General features: G+C 47.0%; 1 protein-coding gene across 1 annotated transcript in view; it reads left to right on the top strand.

Moving 5' to 3' along the window:
- LOC119433600 (myb-related protein B-like) overlaps positions 1-19,777 on the top strand; it is a 200,707-nt gene extending 180,930 nt beyond the window's left edge. The window contains exons 18-19 of the mRNA XM_049659049.1: positions 4,739-4,880; positions 15,513-19,777. Of these exons, the coding sequence (XP_049515006.1) occupies positions 4,739-4,849 (111 nt within the window). The 3' untranslated portion in view covers positions 4,850-4,880; positions 15,513-19,777. The remainder of the gene's footprint in view (positions 1-4,738; positions 4,881-15,512) is intronic.
- Positions 19,778-22,099: the final 2,322 nt, after the last annotated feature.

Here is a 22,099-nt window from a genome sequence, read left to right as displayed (position 1 = left end):
CCTGTCGCACAAGCAAAGAATCATAATGCATGGGCTCTGAGATCGAGCAGTGACGCGCACGCCGTAAAATCTGAGGCCATGTCCAGTCAAGGGGGCTGTTTTTGTTAAGCCTTCCCACACCGCCACCGAGACGTCGACGAAGAATTCGCCTCGCAGTGGAGGCGTTTTTGGAAACCGTTCGCGAATATGCGTGCCTCTATGACAAATCGAACGTCGATTTTAAGGACAAGGAGCTGCGTGCCAACCGCTGGCACATGCGGGAAAGCAGAGTGTGCGCCTGGCTCTCAGTGTCCCTCTACCGCCATATAGGGCGCACCCAAAAATTTCTCGTCCGCTTTCTGGCACGTCGACGTTGCACAAGTAAAGAACAAATAAGTATTATAGTGTTCAGTCACCAGTAGCTCCGCGTCCGTATCCGACATGGCTGAGCGTGGCCGGCAGTGGCGCAACGAAACACAGACACTTCCAATGGAACACGAAACCGGCAGAACGGAGAGCGCGTTGTCACGAGAAGTATCGAATGGAACGAGACAACGCGGCACTCCACGCGCCGTTGCCGCGTGCCGCAGAACGCGAGTGTGGACTTGCCCGCGCGAGTCTGCCGCGCGGGCTCTTGCCGCGAGCAGCGTGTCGCGCGCGTTTTTGTCGCTAGTGTGGACGTACCTTGAGCGAAAAGGGTGCGATCGGACAGCGTCCAGAAATCCCTTTATAGAACCGCGAGAGATAACCGCGACGAGAGACGACGATTATATATTTATATAATCGTCGAATGATAACCCGGCGCGGAGCGGCGGAGGTCCGGTTGCCATTGGCTCCGTGACGTCACCCTCGTCGCTCTCGGCACCCTCGGCAAGCCGTAAAACCCCCCGATTCTTGCCGCTTTTGCCGCGCGCGTCATGATGCGTTGCCGCTCACGGCATGACGCGGGCGTTCTTGCCGCTAGCGTGGCCGTACCCTTAAGCACTGCAAAGTTGCCGTTCATAATCGCGTCGATAGCGGCCGCGGTTGCGACAAACAGTTGTTTCGGTTTGACCCGGTGCAAAGCTGTCAAGGATGAAGCGCACCGGCTGCATCGCGATGGACGTGTGATCCATTGGCGTTCAGCTTACTGGCGAAAAAATAATCGGGATGTGCGCGCGGTAGTGCAAAGCGTGTCGAAAATGATGGCGCGCACCGCGGCTGGGCTGTGAAGGAAGTCGCGAGGCCTCGATCGCCGCTGCGAGAGCCAATCAGTCACGAGATAACGAGAATTGCAGCTTCCGCACTGCCTTTGTGCTAAGTAGCGAAAGGATTTGCTCATCCATTACACTAATAAAATCGTGCTGACGTAGTATGCATTTGCTTATTGTTTTCTGGACACCCTGATAATTCGGACATTTTTTTCAATCCCGTGAAATTCGAAATTATTTGACCAAATCACTGTTCGCTTAAATTTGAATTCACTTCGAACCTCAAATCCACTATTCGCCCATCCCTAAAAAATAGCTGTAATTTTATTGAAAGGGAACGAAAGTTGTGGTAATAGAGGGAGGGGGGGAGGGAGCGAGGGGAGGCGACATTTAGCTGCGGCACCAAATGCGTATTTATATAAAAATGTGGTGAGGCGAGAAGGTGGTAAAGACTTCGGACGGACGCTGCTCGACGAGTGTCCCGTTCTGATCTCGTCGAAAACTTCCGAGCCGCCCCCAGAGGCACAGGCAACAGTCACCAACGCCGTGTGCGTTCGGTGCGAATGCGGGCAAAACGCCGACGGCGTCGACAACGGCATTACTGGGGCTGCTGCATGTCCAAGTTTATACAGCTGATAAAACTACTATCCTTACTCCGTATAGCTCTCTACTAATGTGCTCTCGCAATTGATGCTTCGCCTTTCGGGTGAAACTGCAACATTTTTTTTAACATGCTTACTAAAGAGTGAAACATCAGGCAACATGGTGTCAGCCCATCTTGATGTAAAAGAAAGTTCCGTTTCACTCAGGGAATTTAGCAAGATCACTCAGGGAAAACCTGGAAAACTCGGGGAATCTGAAAATGTCAACTTAGTAGACACCCTGGGTTCCCACGTCGAGCGGACCGGACCACATCACAGCGGTGCTTAGCAAGGACGAGGACCACTGCAGCAGGCCCGACGGCCACAGCGTGCCGAGTGGTGTGCAAGAACATTCGTGAGATCACGCCCTTCAGAAGGTGATCGTTGACGATTTGGGCAAGAAGAAAACTGTACACGTTAGCAGAACCCGTTCATACGTTTTTCAAGGAACCGCACAAAAAAGAAAAGAAACGCAGTTTCGCCCGAAAGGCGAGGCAACGATTGCGATACCAAATTAGTAGACAGCTGTACAAAGTAAGGATAGTAGTTGCACCGGCCGAATGAACTTGTAAACTTACCAACTAAATTGACAAACACGGTGTCACGCGCGCACAGCTAAACATGGATGCATCTTGCTCGATGACCGCGGACACTTGCTGTCGAAACGCTGGCGCGAGGAAGTGCAGCAGCAGCAGCAAGCGAATTGAGTTTTGCGCTCTCTCTCTCGCTTCAACGCCAACTAAACGACGAAAGCACAACGCATACGAAGCTACCAGCACTAGGTGCACTTTGTCAACATTGCAAATCGTTTTGATGATGGAAGCCCGCACGGGCGCGCACTTTGCGCACCTTGCAGATCGCTTTCAAGATACAGCGCCCACGTGGTTGCGCCGTATCTGCAACGTGGCAGTTGCTTGTTGCGACGCATTGATCTCTTGTTGCAACGTACAAGCTGGCTGCACCGCTAAATTTGCGTGACTGCCACATTCAAACTCAACGTAAGATGCAGGAACATTACAGAGGGGCAACATATCACGGGGAACTTAATACATGGAAGTCAATGGGATTTAGGTCAGGACCGCGAAAATGCAAAGTAGCAGCCGGCAAAATGCAGCAGCGAGGAACGTATCAACAGGGTTCCATTACAGAAACTTTTTCTGATAAAAATAATCTTTCCTTGATTTTGTGCATGTATTGATAATATGAATTTTGGGAGATACGAATATTTCACGAGAGTCCGCGAGATTCGTATCACCGAGATTTTACTGTAGCGACTGTTCGATTTGAAGACCGAGTTGAATACGACACTGTTCGATTTGTTATTCAAAAGTTTGGAATATTCGCACATCAGAGTTGCTTGGCCTGTAAACAAACTGCAAAATTCGGTCATGAACATGTAAGCAGAGATCACCCATGAAACAATAAAATTACCAAGAATTATGGGACTCAACAAAAAAGCTTTATAAACGTGTAGAAAAGACCAGAAAGACAATTCACAGCAACCTCTCTAAAAATGGGTCAGTGACATAAGCCACAAAGAAGAGCGCAGAAAACGAATTATGATTAAGTTTGTTTGCAGATATTGTATGTCGAAAGCAGTCATTATGTTTAATCTCTTTTGTCAGAGGCGGGTGGGCTCCCCTCGTGTTGGTGCCCAGTTTTTGTATGGGAAGTAGCGCCCTTGTTTATCAATTGAATGAGTTTTGTTAGTGTAATTATCAGTGCACACGTGAAATGCACCATTTGCATAGAGGCAGCAGTGTGCATCACACCGGTATCTATAAGCTGTCTGCCAGGATGCGTGCTCTGTCAGCAGTGGCATTAGAGCAAGAGGTTGGTTTTTTTAAACATGATGGCAGAAACAGTGAGGTACAACTTGCTCTTCCTGTTTCATTTGTGTGTTCTACACTCTGCGGTCACACTTCAAAAGCCTTCAACGTGAGTCGCACTATAGTTGAGCACTTGGATGTCTGTGTTGCACCAAGAGGACTGCAGCCCTGCATGCATGGGTCCCCCACTGGCCAACTGTTGGCACGCATGTTGGCTCATCCGACTAGTGGGTAGAGGGGCGACACCTACAGGGCAAGGAGGAGCTCAAGTGTTACAGAACGCACTGCGAGTAGTACATTGAAAATTGTGCACGGTGCACACAAAAAGAAGCTCAAAGCAAACCTGTGGGACTGCTGTCCCCACATGCCCACTTGTGATATTTCAGCTCTCTGGCGAAAAACAAAAACATACCGATCAAGGTGAAACAATTTGGCCCCCACACGAGAGCCTTGTTCATTGTGTGCGAAGCTCCCATGTAGATGCCAATTTGTCAAGCTTTAGATAATGTTTCACCTTGGTCGTTGTCTCTTTGTTTTTGCCATGATTCTTCCAGACCAGACAAAGTTTCATCAGACTCTCGACTTCATTTCAGCTCTGTTGGTTGTCACTGCAACACAGTGCCTGCAACCAGACAGCATGATGCGGTATCCGTCTCCACTCGCCCCATTGCACCACAAAACGCCTTTTCGCCCTCAGGTTTTTGTAATGCTGACACTGACACATGCTATGTGGTCGGCAAGCCATTTTAGGAGATGCCACTCATGTTAGTAATGTGCTCACCACCACCAAAGTGGACATACTGTGAATGGTGCACTACAGTGAGCCTTCAGTGCTGACTGGTTGTCGGACAACACCAGTGACAGATTGGCATCAACGCAGGCGCGTCCTGTTGACTGTCCCAACGTGAGGTCAGCAGGAAGCCAGAGTCATGTTTGAGCTGCAACTGCAAATTGCGAGGCTTCATAATTTGCCCACAGATTTCGGTGTGTGGCAGGCTAGCTGTTGTGTCCACGTAGGTGTTGCATGGGAAGCACGCTTTGCTGCAGCTAAACTGTTGAGGTTGAGGGAGTGGTAACCCGTGCCTTTTTGCCACGCCAGTTGGACAAGTTCAGTGCCCTGGTGTGCGGAAAGACGCGGGACCAGCAGGAGCTGACACAGCAGGCCCGCCAGTGGATGATGAGCCTCAAGCCGCGCTCACTGAACCTCTGAGAGAGGGCGTGCTTGCACAATCCCTTCCTCGGTACGTCCCTCCACCATCTGTGGGCGCCCCCAGTGTGGCCACCCAAACATATTTGCACTGTTTGCATGCACTGTGGTGTAACACTGCACCACTCCTTTGCATGGCACCCTGCTTGCACCCTGTTTGCTGCAGTGATCACTTGCTCTTGTTTGTGTACCCCACTCCTGTTGTTGTTGTTGTTTTACATCTAGCACTTGGCACCTCTGGTAGTACTGCTGCCGACATTTTAGTAATGTTGCTTGGTAGGCCAGGTGGTGCTGTATTTCTTAATCTTGGTTTGAGCTAGTTGGTGGAGTGTCATACTTCAGGGAAACAAATAGTGTGAAACAGACACGCACTGAGAAACACATGATGCCCATTGTGTTGTATGTGTTTCACGGTTTGTGTCTGGTTCTTCTCATTTATTTTTTCCTGTAGTAGGCATTCTTTAAAGGGACCTGGGCATGGTCATCCGACTACTCTGTTTATCATTGTAACTTGAGGGTAGAGGGCCTAGTGGAGGTCCATAGAAAAAAAAAAAGAATGCTGGTCCTTTAAGGGGCCCCTAAACCACCCAGAGGTCGATATTTAGTTGTGGTGTTGCAGTTGTGCACGAGTCTACAACGAACACGTAGTCGCGAGAATTTTTCGAAATGGTGCCGTAATAGCGGAGTTACACGCGTTTGATGATGGAAAAATGGCCCTCGCTCGTTTCGCTCTTTCCTTCGCTACTTTTCTCGTCGGCTGGTCTCTCCTCCTGGCCGAGTGCTGCTCCAAATGTCACGTGACATACGTCATCGCCAACGCCCTTCTAAATACATTGCCCACTTCAAGTTAACGCACGTCCACGCTAGTGGCAAATGTACCGACGGCGAACCGGCCTCTCGTGCCCTAGAACGTCTGCCACGCGAGAGGTGTCCAAAGTAGACAGTTCGGCCGGCGCACTGCCCGCAGCACGATCAATGGGCCATTCGACGACTGCGAAGCTGCGCGCCTCCGCCACCGGCGGCGAAAATATCAGGAACAGCTTCTGTTCCAAGCAAAATAATTTTCCCTAGATGCGTAAATAGTACATTTTATGAAGAACGATATCCACTGTCAAGCGTTAAACTCGAGAGCTCCAATACTTGTCAGCTGCCGTGCACGGCTACCGACGGGAGACGACCGGCTCGGCTGTGCTTGCATCGCAGCCGACGGTGCCGCTAATATAAGCGTGTTTTCTTCTTCGTGTAGAATTATTGCGAAGAGCGATAACAACGGTAAGAAAATATTGCGGCTTGTGAGCGTCGGTAATTCATTCCGAAGCGTCGTCCGTTTTAGCTTTGAAGTGAGCAGGAAAACGCCTAGCAACAATATCGGCGCCGTTGTGCGATCGGCGGCGGTGGCGTTGAGGCTACCGCGCAAATGGGTCCCAGTCTCATCCTCTCTACGGCAACTAAATCTCACTGGTCGCGAGGAAAACCGCCATCGAACGGCGGCCAGCAAATGGCAAACGGCATGTGGCGAGTTACCGTGCCGGTAACGGGGACGTGGACTCAACGCTTCTCGGCTACCCGATGTAGCTGCGGTGCCGGCCCGTGTTCATGTGAAGCGTGCCGCTATAGACCCTGTGTTGCGCACTCGTCTAGAAAGGCCAACACTGTCGCACTCTGTTCTCGCAGCTAATCAGACCGCTAAGCACGACTGTGTTGGAACGCGAGCGATTTGGCACTTGCGTTGCGGGCTGTAATTACCGATTCGCAAGGGCGCACAAGCGAGCAACACAACAAGGAAGAGCAGGGAGCGCGCATACCTGCTAAGCAGACAAACCGGAAGTCATAGGTTCTCGTTCTACCAATGGGCATCGTCACCGACGCTGACATCACCAGATTCCCCCAGCTGACATCGTGACTACCGCTGGGGATACCGGAAAGGCCGGGAGAGGATGATGGCATTGTTTTTGTGATTTTGTGGCGCGTAGCGCTGCAGCGTTTGGCATCGTTGATCGTTACGGCATTCTGACCCCGATGTGCGTGTTTACTTGAAATGTTCAAAAAATATCTGAGGTGTTTTAGGGGCCCTTTAAGCACACATTTTAACACAAAATTTCAATTTAAAATCAATTTCTCTAATTCCATCCCACAAACAGCAACAGCAGTCATTTTGGCATGCTTGTGTGATGTCAATTAGTGCGGGGTCACTGTTGTGTCATCTGCTCCAAAACATTCCTTAACGGTGTGCACTGTAGTGGACGCTCCTTGCGCCGTTGCATTGCGCCTTTCACTTTGAAGAATTTCTTAACTAGTAGTAACGTGATTATCTAAATCTGTGACTTGGATTGTAATTACACCTTGATATAATTTCCCGCAAGGTGTCTTGTGGGAAATTACATCAGTTTTGGCAACTGCTTGCTCGGGCCCATTTTGACTTTGCATAAAAGTGCTGCTACACTACTGCAACCACCTTGTATAACTAGAGTGTCTATGTACCTTTGAGGTTGTCCTGGCGAAGTTGGAAAGTTACGGGGTGAAAAGAAAGCTCAATCACATGCTCTCAAACTTGCTTTCAAAACACATGCTCTCAATGAATTCCGAGTGTATTGGCAATGTCTGGGGACAGAGTGGGGACTTGGCTCGCTCTCACCCATTTCACAATTGGAGGAACCATTATAAATTGACAAAATTTTCAAAGTCACAGAAGCGGCCTTTTGAGCAGAGTTGCATCGTGGCGCCCTGCATCCCATACCCACTCCATTCCAAAGAATGGAGATCACTGGCCGTCCTCGACTGCACTTCCTTTCTCTTGGATGCCAAGAGAAGGGAAGCGCAGTCGAGGACAGCAGAAAACTAGGTGGCGTGATGCAATTAGAAAATTTGCAGGTAGTAATTGGAATCAGCTAGCGCAAGACAGGGGTAACTAGAGATCGCAGGGAGAGGCCATCATCCTGCAGTGGACATAAAAATAGGCTGATGATGATAATTCCACTCCTTGGACTGGTGCACTGAGCGAGAGATTTTGTTCGAAATAACCGTTGCTCGTTTTCTGGAGTTGGAATTCGCGTGTTTTTTCAAGCGAAACTTGCATTGCCTCACAAGTGTCGGCGGTGGTGCACTGAAACCCGGCTACTCCCAAGTAGAGCAGGTGTGGGGAAAGCTGTGCCGGATCACGTGATGCGCACGACCAGTTGTTTGGTGCGTCACGGGGAGGGGCCTCAGGTCAGTTTCGGTAGCCGGGCGGCCAGGCGTGGTGCGTTCCGCCGAGGCTGCAATTAGTGCAGCGAACTCGCTTGGGAAAGGTCGAGATGCCAATTCTAGCGTGAGGGCTTCGGAAGCCCAGGCGAAGAGCTACGACCCCTAGTTGCGGGAGCGCGATGCTGAGGCCAAACGTCGGCGAAGAGCCGCCAGCCAGTGACAGCGTCGTCTTGCCCTTCAGGAACCCAACAACGGTGGTGCACATTTGTAACTACGGGAAAGTAGTAGGTCAGGTACACACACTGCAAGCTTTGTTTACCCCCGTTTTCTTGACAGGGGAAAGGCTGGTGATCTTTTTTTCTTTTTCTATTCAAATACATAGGAAGGACCAACAGAGCTGTTCAAATTATCCATCAATTTGAATTCAATTGAGAGGGGACGTGGCAATGAAAACTTTCTTTTTATTATTTATGGGAATACATTGATGAAATTTGGCATGCATGTGTGATTGCTTATGCTGATATTCTGACTGAAATCACTTTTGTACTATTATAGTTTTCGAGTTACACTGGACAGCTCTAATGATCATGCCCAAGTTAATTAATTATTACACATAAGTGCGCCAAGATTTTCACATCAGCACGTTCACAAAGGTGCATTCTGTGCAATAAAGCTATTGGTTTATTTTTTAAATCCTGAAATGAGCACCAAATTGTTGTTTGAACTTTCCTATGCATATTGTCATATGAACGACCTGTGCAAAAAAAAAAAAAAAAAAAAAAAACATTATACATTTTTTATGAGGTGCAGATAAAAACGGACAGCGTTGCACGCATCAATGTTCCAGGATCTAAGTGCAAAAGACGGAATGATTTTGTCTTCATTCGTTGTGAAATGGCACTGGGATGATTGAGAGCAACTGCACAAAAAATGAAAGCTGAGAACACAGAGCTGAAAGCTCGATTTTCTAGCAATTTTTGATGACACCTCTAGGAAAGTGCTGTATTCTCGATTTCTATTGCATATTTTGTTATATTTCACCACAAGGTAAATGAAGGTCCGTCGCAAAACAAAATAAATCAGATAATCGAAAGTTGACCACTTCCACCAATTTGACCACTTCAATTGCCACGTCGTCCCTTAAGAGGTTTAGAATTATCAGGATTTCACCGTAGTACTGTTAATTTGTTTTAGTTTCGTTCTACTTTTGGTTTTAGCGATCACCAGCTCGCCTGGCTTGCTCGTTCGCTTCTGTCAGCGTCGATAAGCTGCATAAGTGGTCCCAGTTCATGCGCGCCACTGGACGCTTAGAATGGACCCCGTTGAAGAGCAGCCAGATTTGCTCGCTTCATTTTAAGGTGGGCTTGGTATAAAGAAAACCCACAGAGCTTAAAGCAGTCTGATGATCTTCCACCAAGACTATGTACCCCAAGCCTGATACTGTGTGGCTTTACCCCACCTTGTGTCCCGCTCCAGAACTCGCTTCTTTCCCAAAGCGCCCTCCACGAATGGTTCATACTACTTGTAGCGGTGTGTACACATATTCATAGCTGTCGCTGGCCGCACTTTCCGAGTCGCCGCTGTGTAGTGGATCGAATCAAAAGTGGTTGGCCATGTCTAATACGGCGGCGATTCCCGCCTGCAGGAAATAGTCACTGCTGGACGAAAAAAATGGGGATGACGATGATGGCGAGGACATCGCAAAGCATGTGCAGGCATAGCAGACGAACTAACAACACGAAACTCGTGTGCCGGCGAGCACGCTGACGTGTGCACCTCACAGTTTTGTCTGATCACATTTCCAGCGGTGTTTACAATCCTTCTCGTCTCCTCTTATTGCTCTCTGAAACTGAAACTTGGACTGGTCGCTGCAAACAAGACTCCTGTCGTGCTCTGAAGCAAATGAGGTCATGTGCCTTGATTACTGGCTCGTTAGCTACTTATTACAGCAGAAAAAAACTAGATGGAAATTTTTTGTCAGTACTACAGTAATACCTCGTTAACTCGGAACTCGCATATCTCGAAAAATAGGCTAAGTCGAAATTTTCCGCGGCACCGAACCATTTCCCATATGTGCCATGTATTTATTGCCCTTTATCTCGGAAGTATTTTTGGGACAAATTGCAGATATCTCGAAATCTTTACTGAGACTGTAACAAAAACTCCGCCGCCGGACCGTTGAACAAGCTTCGCGCGAGGCTGCCATGCCTACCACGAAGCGGACGCTTTCCCTGAATGTGGCGGCATAACAACTTTATCAAGCAACTATGTGGCACGTCACGTGGCGGGAGAGACATGCGCGGAGGCAGGCCCTGCAAAATAGCATACTTGACGCCGTCCGTATCATCAGAGGTGCGATTTTTGTTTTACTTTTATTCCACGTAATGCACGCGGCACGGGCTATGCAAGCAGGATGTACAGGTGAATTTACTGACGCCAAAATTGCATCTGTTTTGCTGCAAATAGCAGCATAAACTACTTCGGAAAGTCTTACAGTAGGTTTTTACCCTTGCACGTTCAGAATTTTGGAAGCTTTTGTTGAAAAGCTGGTCAGTAGTGGTGAATTTTTAAAAAACTTTTCACTGCAATTTCCACAACATTGCGTATCTCGAAAATCCGTTTTATCTCTTCCGGTTTGTTGTAACTACTTCGAGTTAACGAGGTACTCCTTTGAAACAATACGCAATAGAAGAAGACAATCTCGGGTTGCCCCACCAGCTTGACATGCGTCAATGTCTCATCGTCTCACGCTGCAAGAATTTGCATAATGCTTCACATTACGTAGATGCCAACTACAGTTCAGTTTGTCTTTTTTTTTTTTGACTTGAGATCGTATGTTTTGCCAGTTAGCATGTTTTTTTCCAGGATGTACGAATGACGTTCTAGTGTATCAACCGTTTTTAAAAGAAGCCTTTTCTAAATTTTTGTCTCAGCTAAAATCTCTCTGGCTAGTGTGGTTAAAGCTTTAAACCCTTAAAGGTGTGGCCATTTTGAGCCGACAGGCGCATTGCATAACGATGATGATGCTAAGGATTACATCCCGGACAGAGCCTAAATTTTAAACCAAACATTGTTTGCCCTTCTCCTCGCAGGCACCATGCTCCCAGCTGACCTTTTATGCAAATAAGTACAGTCGCCGATGGATTTTTCTTACACGGGAAGGGGTCGCAAAATTTTCCAAGTTACCGGGCAATCGAAAAAAGCAAATTTGAATCAGAAAACAATTCATTTTGTTCAATTTGGGAGCCTGCGATGAATGTGCCATGTCGAAATTATCTTCACATAGGCGGTATGAATTAAGCGAAGCCAGCCACGCTTTTGCGTCCAGTCCGTCCCCACGGCTGATAGCGTCGCCCGCACGGGGACGACGCTATCGTGAAAAGCGCCGGCAGCTGGGACCGAATACTTCGTTTGCGGTCGCCTCAACACTTCTCTGAAACTCGAGATGATGCAACCTCACATACTAAACGTGCAGGAAAACAGCTTGCATACATGATGCCACGCCGTCTCGCCACGAACACTCTTTGCACATGCGGCAGGTTACCTCTAAAGCAGGGTGGGCAGCTGCGCTCAGCTGCAATTACAACCATGCACAGCTGAGACGCGTGCCAACTTGCGGAGGAAGTGGTAAGTGGCTACACATGCACGTATAATTAAGGGACATTATTTCAATAACACATATGCAAGATGAGTACACAATATGAATACACAAGAAATTGACGTGTTATAGGCCTCTACAACAACAAGTAAAACTGAACACAGAATAACACACATGTAAACGGCCTCAATTGAACATGTTCAGCTATACATGAGGCTTGAAAACCTACTAACTCCTATATGTTTTGCTTACAAGAACATTGTGTAAAAATTATTTGAGAAGACATTCTATCATGCTTATTCACACAAATTGAAAACAGTGAATGAGGGGCGTCGATTGTTTTGTGCCATTTCTACGAAGCTCGTTGGGGATAGGGGATGCGGCCAAGGATTGTTAACCTGATGAGATTGTCAAAACCGTTGCTCCCGCCCTATTCAACTGCCAAACACGGATGGTCAATTTCTGTTGTAGTTCTTAGTAGTGCAGTGCACAGGTAAGTGCACTCGCAGAACTGCACGTTTCCCGAGGAAAACGTTGCAGCACGTCTGCTTTGGTTCGTTCCTTTATGGCTCATGTAGCTGCTGCATGCGCAGCGCTGATTGGCTGAAAGCGCCGGGCAGTCGGGGACTGATAATCAGAGAGGCCAATATGTGCCCATAATCTGAATGAAAAGCACAGCTGTCTTTGCGACAACACCTAAATTCACTCAGAGCCTCCTGCTGCGGCTCTGAGTGAAGCAAAAGGGAAACCCCCCCTCTCTGCCAGCACTTTGAAACTTGTGCTGAATCATCTTGGCTCTCACTGGAGGAATGTGCACAGAGGAGTAGCAGAAGAGCTTATGTACTCATAATTTGCTGCAAAAGCTCTTTTGCTGCTTCAAAAGGTGTTCCAACATGGTTAGAACCAAGTACAGTTGGTGTCAAAAGTTTACAAAATTGGGCGAATTCGTAACTGGTCATTATTATACTGAAGCGCGCGCAAAAGTCGATGCCTGTTCTTTTGCCTGTGACCTTGTATGTTGTGCACACTGAGGTGTAATAATGAAAGGTTTATGGACTGCAGGATGTGGGAAAAAGTTCTGTGCAGCTTGTCATCAATAAAACTGATCAACATTACGCTGTACACATTATGCATGTTGGAAATCTGAATATTGGGCTTCAGAAATGTCCAGCTTGGCCTCGGTTGTATATGGTGTTTGTCACTGACTATTACAGTGACAAACACCATATGTGACAACGTTACACTGTACTTCATAGTGTCAGTGTCCATGTCTTCGTTTCAAAATGATAGGGGAATGTGCTGTGTATATATTTTTATTATTGCAGTGATGCTACCGCTGCGCCAATTGCGCCGAACTGCGCCGAGAGGCTAACTCTGCTACATCCTGCTACATTTCAACAAAATATGAGAAATCTGCGCCTGCTCTGCGCCGAAAGGGTTGCTCGGGCTTTCAAAAACGGAACTATGCCCTCAAGATGTTGCGGTAAAACATTACCGCACCATCTAAAGTGTCATTGCATGAACCAGCGGCTGCATTAGTTCCGTGGGGAACAGAGTCAAGGGATAGTACTGCTGTTTTTTCCATGGGTTGCTGTCTATATTCAATACCTTCCACTCCGATGCGTGCGCATTGCTTCGGCAGCGAGATAACCTCGCTCTTCAGGCAGTAGCGAGTGATTGCGCTGGCGCCGAGACAGACCCCGCACACCTGTATGACCAATGTAAAATGCTGACTGATGTTTCGGATGCTGTATGGTGTCTCGGTCGATTTTTCCAACATAACGCGCAGATTGACGCGGATGCGGTGGCCGTGAACAATTTTTTGCAATCAATTTGTCGCCCCCACTTGGCATGGCAATTCACGGCGTAAGAATGGCACACGGCCAAGATTTTGGTCAAGTCTGCTACTTTTGCTGCTGGATACTGAGGAAGCGCTGCTTGTTAAGCCTTGCTGTAACATACGCGTCCATGACAAAAATTCGCTGCCAGCTGACGTGGTGGTGGGCATGGTCGTCGCGGCGAGATGGCCTCCAATATGTTCGACCAATAAACAAACCGCTTCGGTGATAGGGCGTGAGGTCACGGGCTAGACTGGTGGCTGGAAGCAGATTTGCGGTCCGTGGGTGACATGCCGGCAACTACCGCGAACACATTCGCGAAGTTTGTTTCTGCACTTACTGGATGGAATGGCAAAAGCGCCCGTGTACGCAGAACGCTCCAAACTGAATTCGCTGATCACAGCCTAATCCGACAACATTACATGTGCACAGTCGAAGGTCCCGTGCGTATATCTGCACTTTCTGGCGGTGTGCAACGCACATCGAGCTGCGCGACGAGCGAAAGTGAACCACTACAGCAGTGTTGACCATCGCAGCATTTCAAGTACAGTCAATGACCGATTTTCCGCGCGCCATCGCGGCACCGCCACGTTCTATCCCGATATAGTCAATGCATAAGAATGTCTAAAATTTCAGATTCAGAAACCCTTCGTCATCTGATTTTCCGGACTTTTTGCCATGACTGTGGGTCCGAAACGACTTTATCGATGCCACCACTGCCGCTATTTTCATTATCTCGCCGCCTCGAACAGGCGCTCTTGCAGGCAGATCTGCTGGCAGCCGCAGCCACCATCGTGGCAACGCTAGGCCAACGTTTGCTACCAAGGCTCTTCTTTTTTGGGGCCATGTTTTTCATTGAAAGAATTCGCCGCTGTCAGCAATGGCACTGACTCCACCTTTGTAATCCTCCCCAGTGGCTTCCAAGCTTGGAAAGCGTAACGCATTGTATAGTGCCTTGTCCTGAAAGTCAGCTTTGCCTCACTGCAGAAGTGTTACGAGTGAAGCATACCAAAAGTGAGTAAGGGTAATTTTTACGGGACACAGTATGTATTCCTTAGTTATACACGCATGCATCTGCCGTCTCCTATCACAGTACGAGCACGACACGCCTTCAGAGCTATTTCCAATGCGCCTGTGGTGATTTGAGCCCCTGAGGACAGTAAAAGGCATACATTCATTATTTTTTCGGGCTGCCCGATTTTTCGTATGTTTTCGTGGCCCCTAGGAAGTCCGAAAAATTGGACTTTGACTGTAGATGATTATCAATAAATCGCAACACAGGAAAAACTACTTAAGCTTTTCAAACTACGTAAGCAGTAATTTTTTACAAAGGAGTGCTCCATCTTAGAGAATACATTTATAGGAGCAAAATCACACTGAAGGTTGCCAAACGTTTCCTAATTCTGCACTTAGCCCGTCCAAGTGCTTCTGTGCTTTTCATCTCAGGACAACCACGGCTTTGTCGCAGTCCACACTAAGGACTGCGATAGAGGGGGGGGGGGGGTTATTTTTAGTGTTTGGATTGAATTTATGAACCAGTGACTACTTACTGCTTTCACATGCATTGCCAACTGTAAAAGCCCCATATAATAGTTTGCAATCGCTTTCATAAACCTGCTCTAAAAGTCCATTTTACTGCTCCGAAACACATTTTTGGCTGCTCCAAAAGCTGCTCCGAAAGGGGATGGGCCAGTAGCATCTCTGTTATTGTGTTGTAGCATGTGCAAGTCATCCAGCTCCCCCTGAACATAGCCAGTATTCTTTCCTTCGTGCATTCAGTTGAATCGTTAATGTTAGCCGCATGCAAGTTCAGCAACAGTATACTTAAAATATTTTGACCTTCCCAGTGTGTTTGTTGTGTGCATGCAATGTAACTTGTAGCTACCTTTCTGTTCGATCTATTTTTGCATTGTTGTCACAACTGTTGCAGCTGGCTTCTTGCCCAACTGCTGTGTGGGATTAAAGTTGCACACAAGCCACAGCGTTTGTGCCTTTTGTGTGGCGTAAGAAAGAGCACAACCTTGACTTGTGGCGCTACCTTGTGCAGGTGCTCTCTGTCGGAGCGACACATCCACTCTTCTATCACCAGCACCACCCGCAGCATTACGGTCACAACCAGGACCCCTTTGGCGGCGTCCAGCACTACTTTTAGAAGGGACCACCATCTTCCTTTGTCTATGGCACCAATGGCCGGCCCTGGGTCTCTCTTGTTGACCAGTGCTTGTTGCCAACTATTGCGTCACAATTGCTGAAGCCGCTTGACGTAGTGTGCCTGCTTACATGTTCACCGAGGCCCTTTTTTTGGCCCTGCGTACTTTTAGTCCCTCGTGAACCAGCATTTCTTTTATACCCATGCACCACTGTTCTCTTTTTATGCAATTGTATTTTGAGCAGCGACTATGCCAAGCTTTCAAGAACAGCAAGCTTGGTGGCTGTGGCTAGTGGCAGACATTTTTTTTTAATGGATCACTTTTGAAACTTCTTTAAAACGTTGGGCGCAGGACTTGCCCATGCTTTTAGCGTGACGACTTGTACACCCTTTTATGCTGTATTTCTTCCTTGTGCTTTTACACCATGGGAATGCAAAGAGCTATTTTTTTAAACTCTGTGGACATTCTTCGTCTTTTGTGTTCAAGTTATTGCATTTGTCGCCTCGCACTGTCTCTCGGTGATTAAATCGCCAGCTGTGAGCGTTCCTTCTTCGGAAGGATCTAGGCTAGTTTTCATTCATTGTGGCGAAAACAGACAGGTGACACTGACAACTCAGCGCATTGCGTTGTCTGTCTCGCTACAATATCCTTATTCAGGTAGCAGACGTGTGCGGCCCACCTCAGGATAGTTCATACGGAGAGATTGTAGACTGAGTTTTGTAATGTAAGAATGTAAGACCTCGATGCAAATGAGGCATTGTTCCCCGTGAAAAGTGCCGCTTCACAATCTGTCCAGCTTCTCTCACACCGAAGCGACTTGCTTCTTGTTCATGGCCTGCCACAGCAGACAGTTTGCAAGGCAGCTAAGTATTCTTCATTCCTCAGGGGCTCCCATAGCAGGCTTTCTTCAAAGTTTGTCACAATTTGTTTCATGATTATCACTGTTGTTAGCACCAATGTTTTATGATTATTGTCAATCTGGAGCTTTCCAGCAAAGGTCAGCAAAAGGCAGTGAACGGCCTTTTATGTGTATGTGTGCGCGTGCGTGTGCTCAGAGTCCTCTTTTTCCTCTCTATGGTTGTAACTCTGAACAGGGGATATTTTTGCTGCCAAGGCAAAATGCACTCATGTGGTGCTCTCATTTCTTTAGGTGCCTCTCTGGTGTCCTTGCTTTTAGAGGGATTCACTGATGGATATGAAATTATTGTTCGGCCAACCGTGTGTGGCCTTTCTTAGTAAGATGCTACCTCTCTTTTTCTTTTACTTTACCTCTTCTTCAGTTCATGTGCATTTACTTAGTTCCAACCATATTTTTTGTTGTCTACCTCTGTCTGTATCGACTGCATTTACATAAATTTTTCCTAAAAGATTTCTAGACAAGCATTGTAGAGGAATGCAGCATATTAAGATTGCCCATTGTTGTGATTGCTGTCAATAACCAAATATATCTATTCTCAGGATCTGACTGAATTCCTCAAAACAGTGGACCTTTATTTAGTTGTATATGTTAACACATGCCCTGCAGGCAATGGGATTGAAGGCGTGCACCACAGTAGTTCCATTTGTGAAATGGCCAGTTACTGTAAATGTTGTCCAGGTTGGATTTGTTTTTGTTTTGTTTTACACCGAGAACGGCATGAAAACACAATGTGTCATTTAGCCTCTGTGCGTGTAAATGAAGAACAATATTCTAGCACACTTTACTGCATGCTTCTGTGATGTCCCTGCAGAACAAGATCGTTTCCCCCTGCCTCAAGTAGGCATCCTAGTTGTGCGAGCTGGATCACCTGTGCTGAAATCCTTTCTTTCATTCTGGAAACTTTTGTTGCCATATCAATTGTTCAGGTGAACTGCCTCATGAAGAGCGTTTGTCTCCTAATGTGTTTGCGCTTTCAAAGCACTCGGTCGTCCAGATAACGATTATCTTTTGCTGCACAGCATACCAAGTGCAGAGTGCAGTGTCGTGAATGTTTTATTGTATTCTGGCAGATGCTTATTGACCCGTTTCGCGGAGCAGTTTGCTCTGTTGGCGGCGCGCCATACATTGCCTCAGCGAATGTGCACGAATACGCAACCATTACTACTTCTGCCCTGCTACTGTGCGATCAGCTGTCGGAAATGCAACTAATGCACTGCGCCCAATTCATGCTGCAAAATGTGTAACAATAAAGGGAAGACGTGAGTGGTAGTTCGCTGCAAAAATAGCGATTCGCATATTAAGGAATGGAATCAACCTGTGTCGCCGCTGCTGCATAAGGACTGCCTGTGTTGGCGCCCTTCGGCGATGCACGGCTTTCTTCGAGGATAAAAAAAGATAATTCATCCGCCAGCGCTGTATAGCTAACCTCCAAAAAAAGGACTTCAACTCCGGAATGTCGGCACTTAAGAGTAAGTAGCACCGCTTATTGGCATAGTAAGTTTCTCGCACGTTATTTACACACATCCACCCATACTCGCACGGAAACTTACGCCCACCCTATCGCCAACGTATCAATAATAAGTGAATTGGCGCACACTTGAATCAATGTGCCGAAGCATGAGTGACGGCGACTACACCGACAAGACGCGAATGTTGGAAGCTGAACGTTTCGTGATGGTCCACAGAGTAAGCAAGGGACTAGCGACAATATCCCTTTGCTACAAGTTACCGCAAAGTACAGAACATTTACATTCCAAGCTTTGTGCGCAGCAATAACAAAGCTATCCGAGAAGAGCACACCTGTCAGTGATTAGGCTGAAAATAAACAATCAGATAGTAACCGCACCAAGGAACTTCACAGAGTCAGAAACATGACAAGCCGCTGCTTCAAAATGTTTACCAAATAAAGAACAAGAGAACACTGATCCCGATTTAATTCATAAGCGAAAGGTTTGGACAGCTTCGAATACATTTATAGCCCCGTGCTTAGTACAAGCACCGTATACGCTGCTCTCACCATTTGGACAATGGGCTCTGAAAGCACTTGCATGTCCTCTACAGCTGTGGCCAAAGCTTTGCGTCGTGCACAGTCACCGCCTATGATATTCGTCGAAACGGAGGTTTGCTGCACCGCACCAGCGTCGCGCACTTGCATTGTAAACGCGGCGACAACTGAGGCAAGCAATGGATGCGTCGCTACGTGATCAAACATGGCAGCGCCCACGGAAGTGCCGCGAAAAGGGTCAATAACTATCAAACAGTGGTGGAAAGTTTTATTTTGAAATTGTTTCACATATTACCGTATGTTCTCATGCAAGGACGCACTTATACTAAATTTGAGTCCGGATGTGCCATTGCATTAAAAAACTTGCATGCTTGCCACTGTATATATTGAGGAAAATCTGGCACTCTGGCAGAGGCCTGCGACGCCATCTAGAATGACAAATTCAACATAATTACGTCGCACAAGTATGGCATGAAAATGAAGGGATTTGCCTAAAGTTTGTCTTTCTGGCTTCAAACAACCTTCTTCGTGGATTTTCATATTTTTTAAGCCAGCTCTTAATCGTCAACTCGTACCATAACAAATAGTTGCATTCAGGATTTCATTATCATTCATTTGTTGTCAAAATATGTGTGGCTTTCACAGTTGTGGTCGCTGGTAAAGGGCCGCAGGATATAATGCATCCTGCTGCCATATTCTCTGCAGCGGCTTTTACACAGAGCATTCATTTTATCGCCATTCCAGCAACCTATCTGCGTGCATTTCCTTTGGGTACAGAGCTCGATAATTCGTCACTATTGGCTGCATCTTGTGTATTGTTTAATGGAAATATCAGAGAATAAGGTAAACAGCCAGGGTTATTGCAGTGAACAGGCAAGAAACAGAATGTGTATGGGTGATTGCAAGTAGCATGGCGACAGAGAGGTATGCCAAGTGTTGCACTGGGCTCATGCAAGGAGCGTGCAACCCCTCAAGCTGAGAACACAAGTATACCTGGGTGTGGGCCAAAGAAACTTGTGGCAGCTGTTAGAGCTGATGATGGTCTATTGTGATTGTATAATTATTGCATTTCATTGTGTACATAAGAGGTCTTTATTTGCTTTTCATTAGAGGTATATTAGGGAACAATATATCTGGGAGAGTAGTTTATGTAGTGCAGCCTTGTGTGGTCATATCTCGGTTACCCAAGTGTGCTTATGAAAATAAAGAATTAAGAACATGCTTTGTCATTGTGTGTTTCCCCTTGCACAGGGAAGTGCATGGTGCCCTTCCCATCTCAATTTGCAGCATACACTCTAGGTTTTGCATGCACACCAGGCTGTAGAAAGTTATGATGTAGGCCAAGTTCCAAAGGCCTCTCCATAGGTGATGCGGTCGTAATGGTCGGCACCCACCTCACTTGGAGGCCACCAAAGACATTGTTAGACTGTACATGCCAATATTTGTGTTTTCCTGGTCCCTCCAGTCCAGTTGCACTGTTGACTCGAGCTTGCTTATGATTGTCGTATTAACAACAGTCATTTTACCATTTTTCATTAGTGTTCAATTTGGGACCAGACTGATCTGAACAGAATGCAAGTCATAGGCGGAACGTTTTCATTTTCCCGGGAGGGGGGGGGGGGCTGAGGCCCGACCAGATTTCTGTAACCTACCCATATATATATATATATATATATATATATATATATATATACATCCTGTGCTAACAATTTTCTATTTCTAGATTTATGGCGAAAGCACTTCTGGCAAATTTTCGCTGTTGTCGCCGTGATGTTCCGCATTAAATCCGAAAGCCATATATACATGAGCGACCCATGCCCTGTGGGTGCAGGAAAAAGCACGTAACAGCGAGCTGAAAAGAATGGCGGCTTGATGGGCATTATCTTCTTTATATTCGGGTTGTAGGTCACGTAATCAAACGCGAATGGGAAGGAGAGCACGCGTCTTCTCCTCTAGCCCTGCCCGTAGCTGTGAATGACTGCGCGGCTGACGCTTATGCGGCCCACCTGCCATATCTGTTGGTAATCATTGGTGGGTGCAATGATAAAGGGCGAGCAGTGATGGCTGCTAACTTAGTGCGCGCTGTCTTCCTTGCCGGGCTGTCTTTCCGCGCCCCTAGTGCTGCAGAGTTAAGAGACAGGTCATCGAAGATCACTCACAGAGGCCGTCAATAGTGGACATAAAATTGGCAGATACTGGTGATGAATATAATTTTCAGAGTTGCGGTGAATCCTGCGGCTGTACGAACCGAACCGTTCGCCTCTGCTGCCGGCGTTCTTCACAATGTTTGCGTTGTGAAAGCGAGTGCTCGAGGCCATCCAGTGAGGTATTTACAGGTTTACATGGTCCATGCTTACTATGTCCACTAGGCTTACTATTCTAATTTTAGGTGAATGTTTACTACAATTTATATGGGCACTATAACTAACGTATAGACTCGTGTAAGGGCCACACTTTTCTGTCGCGATTTTGACGAGCCTTTTATGGGACCGGGCCATTTGACCTTATTTTTCCAACTACAAGTATGAAATCCGCCACAAGCCTCCGCGATCGCCTCCTCTCGACATCCAGTAGCGACGCGCGAAAGTACGCTGCGCGCGACAATTCGCTGCTGAGCCCGATCAGAATCTGCGCCCGGAACGCCATTGCTTCTCGGTTGGATGTCTTTTTTTATATAAATTGGCTGTCAAGTTATTGGTGCGGCCCTTACACAGGTGCGAACCTTACACGGATTTACGCGGTAAGAATCTTCCTTCGTGTAATTGTCTTCGCTATCACTAATACTGCTTAGCCTTCCCGGCCAAACTGCACTCTTATTTTTTAGTACTTTGAGTCCGAGTATAAGCGCTGCTGCGCATCACTGCTAGACTTCTATTTATTCTCATCTTGAGTGAATCCGGCTTGGCATCATTTCGGTTAGAGTGAATTCTATGTACAAGGTGTTTCAGCGAACATGTAGTTTCCAAAATTTTTAAAGGCCTGTGGCAGATAGTATTTTCTAGCTAGTTCATAAGTTCGTCTACTCGAAGAGGCGGACATTACTTGCACAAAAAATTGAAATGCATAATTGACTAATTAACAAAATTAACCAATTCAGTTTTTAGCTAATTACCTTATGACCCATGTCGTAATTTACAAATTCTAGCCATGGAGTGTGGACCCACTTTGAATTAATTCTCAGGCTGACACCATTGTCGAGATATTATTTCTCCTTTTCGGAGAAATACATTGGCGTGCCAGACACTTTCTCAACAAAACGTCGTTTTTTGCATCAAAGCAGAAAAGTATGAAAAGAACAAATTATGTGATTTTACGTGGCAAAACCCCGACCTGATTATGAGGCACGCCGTAGTGGAAGACTGGAATATTTTAGACCACCTGCGGTCCTTTAATGTGCGCCTAAATCTAATTATACAGGTGTTCTAGCATTTCGCCCCATCGAAACGCTGCCACCATGGTCGTGATTTGATCTCGCGACCTGATGCTTAGCAGTCCAACACCTGTGGGGTCTCACATGTGCTCTTGGGACAAAGGAACGACAACACAGTAGTGCAAACAAT

This window comes from Dermacentor silvarum, chromosome 11 (assembly GCF_013339745.2).
Source record: "Dermacentor silvarum isolate Dsil-2018 chromosome 11, BIME_Dsil_1.4, whole genome shotgun sequence".
In the NCBI taxonomy this organism is placed as follows: domain Eukaryota; kingdom Metazoa; phylum Arthropoda; class Arachnida; order Ixodida; family Ixodidae; genus Dermacentor; species Dermacentor silvarum.
Note: the sequence above shows the minus strand (reverse complement) of the source record. Positions and strands in the feature narration are given on the sequence as shown.